Here is a 9,765-nt window from a genome sequence, read left to right on the forward strand (position 1 = left end):
GTAAGAAATTGTATTGCATTTTTTCACTTTCATTATACAGGGTTTGGGCTCAAAGCTTAGTACAAAAAATCTTGTTCAAGTACCAAAATACGACAGTCCTATTAACATTATTGCAAAAACAGACGTCATAATAGTATCAGACGTCGTTTTTTATCATACGTCTTGCAATGGAAGACCTTAAAACCTATAAATTAAAAAAAAAACAAAGATAAAAATGCTAAAGACGTTGGTTTAAAAAAAATGGACATTAAAAAGGTCATACGTCTCCAATTAGACCGCCATCTAAAATTTAACTCAAAAGACTACACATGGTAATAAAACAACGATGGTAATGAAAAGCCGTTGTTACAAGATATCACGATGGGAAGGCAAAAAAAGACGACATTTAAAAGAAGATAAAACGACCTCGTAACAAATATACCGTCGTCTACCTCACAAACAAACACGACGATACACTCTTATTATGAAACGTCTTTACAATATACCACGTCAATTTATGTCTTTAGGACTTGGTAAGAAAATATACATCGTCTTTAGAAATAAAAATGAAGTAAAAATGGTAACCACGTTGCATTTTATATTCTTACCGACGTTGTAAGTTCTTTCACCGTTAACATTTAAAATAAAGGAGACGTAAAAACCTCTTTCTTCCCATATTTACTGCCGTCATTAATAGTTTTCACATCTCCCTAGTGACAATGTGTCATTCAATATTACACACAAAAGTCGTCTTTGAAAACACAAATGACGTAGTAGATCGTAACCACATCAGTGTTGATAGGTTATATGACGTTTGTATCACGACAAACAACGCAGTGTTTATAATAATTGATGTTGTAAATCGTATTTCACCATCAGAGTTTAAAGTAAAAGAGACGTACAAACCTATTTATTCCCATATTTATTGACGTCATTAAAAGTTTTCATGTCTACTTTTTGGCCATGTGTCATGAAATGTACTAAAACAACGATTCATGTCGAAAAAGAGGTGTCGTGGTATGTACTCCTAACGTCGTCTCTGATTACTAATAGATGTGTGTATGTCTTTTAATACGTCAACTTCTATGTATAACATTTTCAACGTCATATCTGGAAACAAAAGTGACGTAATATTTAATCATGTGTCGTGGAATGTCTCATCAACGTCGTGCAGTTAATTGTTTATGACGGGGTGGCTTTTTTTTTAGGCGGTATTTTACTAAACAACGTCATATTTGTTTCTTTAGACGACGGTTGTTTCCCAAATTGAGTCGTTTACAGGTTCACTATTAGTTATTTTGGTGGTCATTTTCTTTACTTTTACGTCGTCTTTTATTTATTCCGACGTTGTTTCTGGATTAACAACGTCTCCGTTTACCATCATGGTTTTGTTTTTAAAAAGATATCGGTCGATTTCATGACAGTTCCAAAACTTGCTAGATGACGATGAATTCCCGTCATCTATGGCCCTTTTTGTAGTAGTGAAAGAAAATTGAAATAATATGAAAAGTATCACATGCATGGCAATACATGTAATGATGCGAAACGGTATGAAAAGTACCACATGCATGGGCATCTATGTAATTAAGCAAACTTGAGTGAAAAGTACCATGTGCATGGCCATGTACATAATGTTGTACAAATAGCAACCTAAAAATTAAGCAACTATATGCGCGTTTTAACTCGCAAGTGCACAAGATCATACTAATAATATAGAAAGCAAATACAAGATCATTTTCACGAGCATTGGATTAATATGTGTTTAAAATTAATTTCCTAGAACTACTAACTAAATGACACAAACTAAGAATGCAAAAGTGAAAGAAAACCCTAAAATTTCTAATCAAAGTTAAGCAATACACAAAGGCACTCGGTGTAGACAAGGGGTTCGCTAATCTTCTTCCTTAAGCAAACGACATGCACAATGCTACAAAACAGATTTTAGATGCTCATGTTTGTCAACCTAAAGGCATGATATCTACTCTTTAGATTATTGATTTCCCTAAGCAACAAGTTAGGGATGGGTATCTACGCTAACTCTTTTCATGCTTAAAGTGTTTAGCATGGTATCTACTAAGTTCCACTTTAAGAACGCATAACACAATGGAAATCGACAAACACACAACTCCTAGAACATGGTATCTATTCTAGTTATTCATGACAATTAATTTCGAGAACTTATAACTAGTTCTTTTGTTACTCTCATAGGCACAAGACTTGGTCATCTAAATTTACCTATGTAACAAACTCAATACACAACATGCATATGGTGATCAAGCATAACATAACGTATGTAAAGAGTAAAATATAATATGAAATTAATCAATTAAGCATCGCAAAAGTAGTTTACAGCAAAGGCATATCAAAATCCTTAAAGAAACATGATTAGGGCTTCAATCGAGCCCTAACTAAAGCACTTAGTTATCCAAAATTTAAATAGATAGCAAGAACAAACAAAACAGAAAATAAAAAGATGAAGAACATAGCTCTTTGATGATGTGTTGATCAGCCAGGGTGATTGGATGACCCCTTGACGTTCCTCCTTGCTTCCTAAGCCTTTCAAACCTTGGAACCTTGAAGGATGGAGGAGAATGGGATGGTGTGGCTGCCCTCTTCTTCTCCTTTCTTTTTTCTATTTTTACGACTCAAAAATCAGCTCCCCTCTCGCACAGTAGCCGCCTTTTCTTTTCTTCTCAAAAAAGTTTGTTGCTCCTTGTATTCTCCACGTTTCTGAAACCCTACATAATTTTTATTCAAACATATAAACCCCCTGGGAAATAGGAATATTCCTCACTGACCCAATTGATGTGATTTGGGCCTCAAAATTTGGACTTCGGACAAGATTGCAGATTCCCCCGCAGTCTGAACTACCTGTACTAAAACCACCATAACTTCCTCTAGAAAAATGATATTCACGAACCGTAAAATTTCCCAGAAAATAGACATCCCTAGCTTTCCAAGCTTATGTGGCTTAACTTCTGGTTCTTCCTGAGTCAGTACAGTATAATCCGTGAACTTGAATGATCTGCACAGGCCTTTCAAACTCAACTTTCTCTTTTTAGCTCATTACCATTCGCTTGTGATTACCTAAAAAGGTAATAAAGGAATGTAAAACCTATATCAAAGAGTAAAACAAAGGTGTAAACATGGAAAAATATCATAGATAAACGTCGAATTTATGAGCACATCACGTAATTAAATCAAAAGACGCTTTCGGATCAATTAGTACATGCCATATATACCTTTGAAGTTCGTTCTATTTTGTTAATCATTTGATTTTTCTTGTAAAGTTTAATAAATGTGAAATGATTCCATTTGAAATATTAGTTTGAATTAATTCTTTAAATTTTGGTTTAAATTGTTCTTTTTTAAAACATAAATTATTCCAAGCCCCTTTTTTTTCTTTTTTCCTTTTTTGAGAAAAATCGATAATATTTATTGATGAAACAGAGCAGGTACAAAGCCACAAAAGAGCTTAAATGAGTACGATATCTCCAATGACCAAATACAACAACATGTTGATTTGATATGGAGAGAATTACACCTAAACAAAAAATGCTCAAACCCCTTATTCAGCATTACGCCCGACGCATCTGTACTCGGACAAATAATACGGATCCACCGCGCAACGGCCGAAACAACATATTTATATCACAGCCAAAAATTAAAATACAAAACATAGTAAACTCCTAAAGAGTTCTTAAGAATTAAAATAAAATAAAGCAAACTCCTAAAGAGTAATAATAAACTAAAACATACAAAGAAACAGGACCACCACTGTACATCCTCTCGACAACCGAAGAGATCCATAATGCCATACCAGTTAAACTCTTAGTGCCGCATCGGCTAAACCCAGCCCACACAAACTTGCACCTTCCATGATTGTAACTCAAACTCTAAACTATAGGCCAAAACTTTGTGTATGTGGACCAAAAGCGACAACTAAATCATGGCGAGTGTCGATTGATGTTTTACAACATCTAAATGTAAGGTACGTACTAGGTAATTTATGAAATGTACCTGTGGTATTTTATACCTTTAGGTAAAATGTCTTGCCTTTATATACTATTATAGTAGGTCGGTCCACAAATTGTTCTGTAGGAGAATTATAATGTATCTAGATATGTTGAATATATAAAATATACAAATATTGTTACACATGTCATTGCCTACAACTAGCAAAAGGACCAATACCCAACAAGGAATAGGTATATATCCTTTATGCTAACAAACTCCAAAAAAAAAGCAAAAAAAGACTAGTCAACCTTAATTAATGCATGTACGGTTTCGCTTACGGGTTCAAAATGTGACTCCTATAGGAAATTTAGGGATTATCCATTGTCATGTGTTTTAACTTTTTGATATGACAATGTAATTTTCTGACATGGCAACACGTGATAGGTTTGGACTACCGCCACAGTGGCATCCCCGTTACATGTAAGTTCTTCTCAACAAAGAGGGATTGATGGCATATATAATTTGTAAATATGTATAATACACCAACACCATCTAATTCAAAATTGGGTTTATTTAAATGTAATAAAATATATTGTCTAAAGTATTTTAGTTGTATGGGTTTATTTTTTAACTAGCCTCTTTGCACGCGCTTCCACTCCTGCTGAAAGGCCTTTTCTGGTATTAAAAAAGATAATGGGTAGTTGTGTTCCATAAAAATAGGATCCATTATTTGATTTTTCTTTTAATTTTAATTTTTTTTAAGTGTGAATTTATTATATTATCCTCATTTAATTAATAATTTTAATTCTTAATGTTTGTATTAACCAATGACATTTTCTAGTATTTTGAATGTTTCACCATTCTCTACCTTTTGCTTTATATATATATATATATATATAGATCTGATCTTCTATTGAGGATCCTCAAATAATTTTATTTGAGGGACGCTCTTTAAGTACCATACAATTTTTTCAATAATCCAAACCATATATTTTTAGGTCTTCATTCATAGATCAGCCTTACAAAAAATTAGACAAATGGAAACTGTTTCGACATCCAATTGTTCTACAAAATCAACGAATTACTTCAAGAAAGTACTAAAATTTCAATAACTCAATTGAATGGTCAAATGATATCAGATTCAAGTGATTTTTATGGAGATGATCTTTGAATGAGTATCTACAAATAGACGGTTTGAATTAGTTCTATCAATTAGGGCCTACAAGGGTGTCCTCAAATAAGCTTATTTGAGGATCCTCAATGGATCTATATAGATTGAAACATCTCTTTAAAGTTGAAATATATTATAAGTTCTGTTATAGCAATGATCCCAAAACTGTACTCTCATTTGCATTTGCTTCCTCAAATTTAGTCATCGAAATATGTAGTACTCCTTCAGCGCTAACTGTAGTCCTTAGGTTGTTACTATTTCCGCCCAAATGAAACAATAATTTCCTCTTCTTTTTTTTCTTTTTCTTTTTTAATATGAATTCATCACAATTGTTTGCCACAAATAGGTGGGGAATGTACAATAATTTCCTCTTCTTTTTTTTCTTTTTCTTTTTTAATACGAATTCATCACAATTGTTTGCCACAAATAGGTGGGGAATATGCAATCTAAACTCTTATGCTTTGTATCGCGTCACACATTTGCTGTTTAATTGAACTTATTTTATTTTTTAAAGCCATGTTTTATCTATTCCTCAAAAATCTTATCCTTACTTTTAGCTTAGCTCAGAGTTTGGCACATGAAGGAGAGAGAAACGATCTTGCCATATCTTTCTCTTTCACTTTTGGCTTAATAATTCTTTCACAAAATTATGCAAATATTATACAAAACATGTGTTTGGTATCTTCTTCTTTTTTTTTTCAAAAGATTTCGAAGTAGTAGGTGATTAGCTAATTTTTCTTGATGAAGTGGTTGAAGGAAATGGTGAGAAGACTGTTTGGTAAAATGAGGACTGGAAAAACGGTATTAGGTTTGAAGGTAGTAACGAAATCCTATATTTTGGAAGACTTTAGTTATTTCTTAACCTTAATTTGGTCCAAAAATGGATAGAGAGGAAGTCGAGACAAGCACATAAGCGAAGCGATCGTACGTAAATCAAAAGTTATGAGGAAAGAAACTGAGTTTTTATCATAAATAGCCAAAAGCTGGTGAGCACGAAAGTTAGAAGCATGAATATTTAATTTGAAATTTTCGACTCTGTCAAAGCTCTCCATCTCTGATTATCTATTTCTTTAACACACTATGCGGATAACATAAACCTCAGCAAGGAATTAATACATTGTCAAAAAAAAAGCAGGAAGCCGGTACATTAATTTACAAATGCTCTATTATTTGTTGTAGAGATGTGTAAGTACCAACTATGGCAACTACAACTCCCATCAAAATTATACACCCTATAATCAACATTTCGCATCCGAGATTTCGATAAGTACCTGAAATTTTAAGGTAGCAAAGGCATGGTATTATAAGTGAAGCTGTGACACTCAAAAATGCTCCAACCAGAGACATGAGATAAGCAAAAAAGGGTATAGCCAAAGCTACTATAACACTGCTGATTACCAAGGAAGTGCTGAGAAATAGGCGGAAGCTTCGACTTTTTTTGCTGCAACTTGGAAACCAATTTTGGGCAGTATTTAGGATTGGTGTAACCATTAAAGCATATTTGGACAATGGATTGATAAGGGTGGTCCATATTGCGATTTTTGAGCTAAGTTCTTCAGTTGGGAGGTTTAAAGTTATCTGTGATTCGACTGTTGACCCGAACATTAAGTACCCTAAAACTGCCATTGATGCATAACCAAGGGTGCATAAAATAAAGCACACGAGGAGGACCTGCACCAAAGAAACAATAGATTGAAAATTAGTAAGCACCAAAGCATGCATACGCTAAAACTCACTTATCTTTAACATCATTTGGTAGCACAATTGATACCATCGTACTCAAATCGTGCGAGTAGGCGTAAGTAGATAAACAGATGGAGGGAGAGAGGCATTTAGGACCTCTTACAAAGAAGGCTATCCTACTAGGTTAGCCACAACTTGTTTCCAAAACTTCAGATGTTAGGAAATCGGCCAACAATGTATATCAAGCTCACATTTTGTACTTACATTCGGGAACTGACGTTTGTTTTTCATTGATTTGTAGAGCGTAGGGAACACTGGATGCGCACAATAGCAGAAGGCATATAAGCTAACAGCAGTAGGGATTCCACTCCAATTAAGCGGTACCGATCCCTCTTGGTGAAATCCAATTCCATCAAAAACAGCAGTCCACAAAATTGACCCAATAATGATAACAGATGAAAAAACCCCACTTGCAGAGACATAAGAAAGAAGGCTGAGGCTATCAAACCACACAGTTGGCAGAACAATAAGTCCACCAAGTATTGTAAAGCACTTCTTCCCACTAATTGTTAATCCAGCCACTTCCAATTTCATTTCTGGAAATAAGTTGTGTAGGTTATCTCCTTCTAGAATTAGGAAAGCAGTTGCAACTAAGTAGAGTTCTGTGTTCATGAAAATTGACAAAACTATTTTTCCCTTTTTCCCAAATGCACGTTCACCAATGTCAGGATAAGTTCTTATAGTAGAATCTTCATCCATACATCTTTGAATTAACAAGCCTGTGTAAAAGGCAGCAACAGCAATTACAAAAAGAAGTATCAAGCTTAGCCACCCTCCTGATGAGAGTGCATAAGGAACTGATAGCATCCCAACTCCTGAAACCAAATTAAAAAGAGAAAATTTTGGTTCATTCAATTTGCTTTAAGTAATGAAATGGTAGAGAAATTAAATTTATTAATATATAATTCTCTCATTTGATATTTTACACAGTCTCAAGATGAGGTTCAGCTGCCTACACACACACATATATATATATGTGTGTGTGTGTGAAATGTTGAAGCAATTGGTGATAGCTAATGAGAAGAAATGCTAGAATACCGAACAAAAAACAATACTATATGTTAAAACAATGGTATATAACAAGGAGAAGTACCTGATAGGGCATTGAGTCCATTGAAACAAGTTTTCAAAACAGAGGTTGTTTTAGTTTGGTGATCACAGTCAATTGCCTCTACTTCCTCATATTGTTGCCTTTCATCACACACAAGAGGAAACGTCAACGATGATCGATCAAGCGCATCAGCAGCATCCATTGGAGAGAGAGAGAGAGAGAGAGAGAGAGAGAGAGAGAGAGAGAGAGAGAGAGAGAGTTTGTGATCTGCTGAAGGTTTAAAGTAACTCTTGAGAGCTTAAATTAGAAAGAACATGTGATATGTATTCTTAGAAGACTTCTTTGTTTATTATTTTTTCAAAGTTGAAGATGTTGCCAAAGCAACTATATGTATATATATATATATAAATGGATGAATGCATACTCGTGGAACAGGAGAAGTTTTATATTATCCAATGATCCGGCATAAAAAATCGAATCTTACTTGACTATATTTTAAATTCTAGACATGATATATATGGAGCACGTAATTTATCTATATATACACACAGGTTCACTTTTGTATTTTAATTATTTTCTGCAGCACATTTTTAGGCTTGTCGGCTCTTCAACTGTGGAAAATCGAGAGTCCTTAAACTTAATGTACTAAGCAGTTCCTGTCCTACCAATGAAAATGGTGGATATTTGACATAGCAAATTTGTATTTGAATACTAGCGATATTTTGGGAAGAGAAAGAATCGATACGACGTAACAAGATTAGAATAAAAACAAGAGTAAATAGTCTTAATCACTTTACTTTTTTAATTGTGTGCGCCTTTTGATATTGAGTAGTAGATTTTTTTTATTCATTTACAGGTTTCCACTTTTTTTTTTTTGGCTTATAGTGAAATTTATTTTTAATTACCAAAAAAATTTGGAGAGAAGAAACAACTTATTGGTTGAACCGTCGGTGCAATGTTTTACTTCACTGTATGGTAGGGGTCTTGACAGCTGAATGGTTGGTGGTAACGCTGAGGTTAAACTAGCTAGTTTGTTGATTGCGCTGTCAACGTACCTATAATGTCAGATTTTAATAGGGAGTTTCACTAAAACATCCAAAATGGGGTTAAAATTATAAAAAGAAACACTATTGAATGTATAACACAACAAACCCATTATTCACGCTAAAACAGTTATAAACACACCAAAAAGTTGACTTTGGGGTTGATTTTGGGTGTGTTTACATGTTTAAATAGTCTTAGGTTTTATAAATACAATATGCAGTTGAGTTTATTTATAAATTTATAATTTTAATATTACCATTGCTTGTACTATATATTATTACATATGAATAAACCATAAGCACGCCTAGACACGAATGCAGCGTTGTTTTTAATCATGTGTTCTACACAAATGTACTTCAGAAAGAGATGTATAGTGAGCCAATATTAGTGGATCAGAATACAATATCCTCCAACGTAGGGACGAGAATGTGTTTCTATTCTGAGGTAATACATTACCTAATTTGTTGTCACTTTTGTGTGCTCATACTAATTATTCGACGCGTGTCATGTAACTTAACAAACAGAAGTCCAGTGAAATTAAAACTTGGAAATACTATAATGAGGGTTGCGATTTTTGCGTCAATTATTAAAAATGTAGTAGACTCTGCTTTTTGCATATACATAGCACATAGGAGGACTGTAGAAAACCGGAACAACTTGCAGACTTGTCCTAGGAAAACCAAATTTGGGCGTTTTGAAGCAATGGAAAAGCACCCGAAGTACATGAGAAGCAAACCAGAGAACTACATGAGGAAGCGAAGTTCCAGTTGACTGCACACTTGAAATGGCAAAATGGGGTTGGCAGTGACGAGAAAAGCAA

The 9,765-nt window shown here is 34.0% G+C and overlaps 1 protein-coding gene across 2 annotated transcripts; it reads right to left on the reverse strand.

Annotated features, from left to right (window-relative positions):
• Window positions 1-6,143: 6,143 nt before the first annotated feature.
• On the reverse strand, window positions 6,144-8,276 carry LOC103328714 (amino acid transporter AVT1I-like). Of its 2 annotated transcripts, XM_016793661.2 has the most exons (4): window positions 7,944-8,274; window positions 7,055-7,665; window positions 6,506-6,778; window positions 6,144-6,378 (listed from the first exon to the last, which is right to left on the reverse strand). In XM_016793661.2, exons 1-4 carry the CDS (start codon window positions 8,101-8,103, stop codon window positions 6,346-6,348), a joined length of 1,077 nt encoding a protein of 358 aa, XP_016649147.2. In that variant the 5' UTR covers window positions 8,104-8,274; the 3' UTR covers window positions 6,144-6,345. The 2 variants fall into 2 exon arrangements, with proteins under 2 accessions (XP_016649147.2, XP_008229346.2); XM_008231124.3 differs by having other exon boundaries at window positions 6,144-6,778; window positions 7,944-8,276.
• Between the last annotated feature and the right edge of the window lie 1,489 nt (window positions 8,277-9,765).

The sequence above is a fragment of the Prunus mume genome, linkage group LG4 (assembly GCF_029339155.1).
Source record: "Prunus mume cultivar Tortuosa linkage group LG4, ASM2933915v1, whole genome shotgun sequence".
NCBI lineage: Eukaryota > Viridiplantae > Streptophyta > Magnoliopsida > Rosales > Rosaceae > Prunus > Prunus mume.

Bases quoted from the DNA above. Each gene is read 5' to 3' on its own strand.
- LOC103328714 (XM_008231124.3), bottom strand. From the start codon at position 8,103: ATGGATGCTGCTGATGCGCTTGATCGATCATCGTTGACGTTTCCTCTT. The intron at 7,666-7,943 runs GTACTTCTCCTT...ATTTGGTTTCAG, and splicing joins TGGACTCAATGCCCTATCAG to GAGTTGGGATGCTATCAGTT. The intron at 6,779-7,054 runs GTAAGTACAAAA...TCTTTGGTGCAG, and splicing joins ACAAACGTCAGTTCCCGAAT to GTCCTCCTCGTGTGCTTTAT.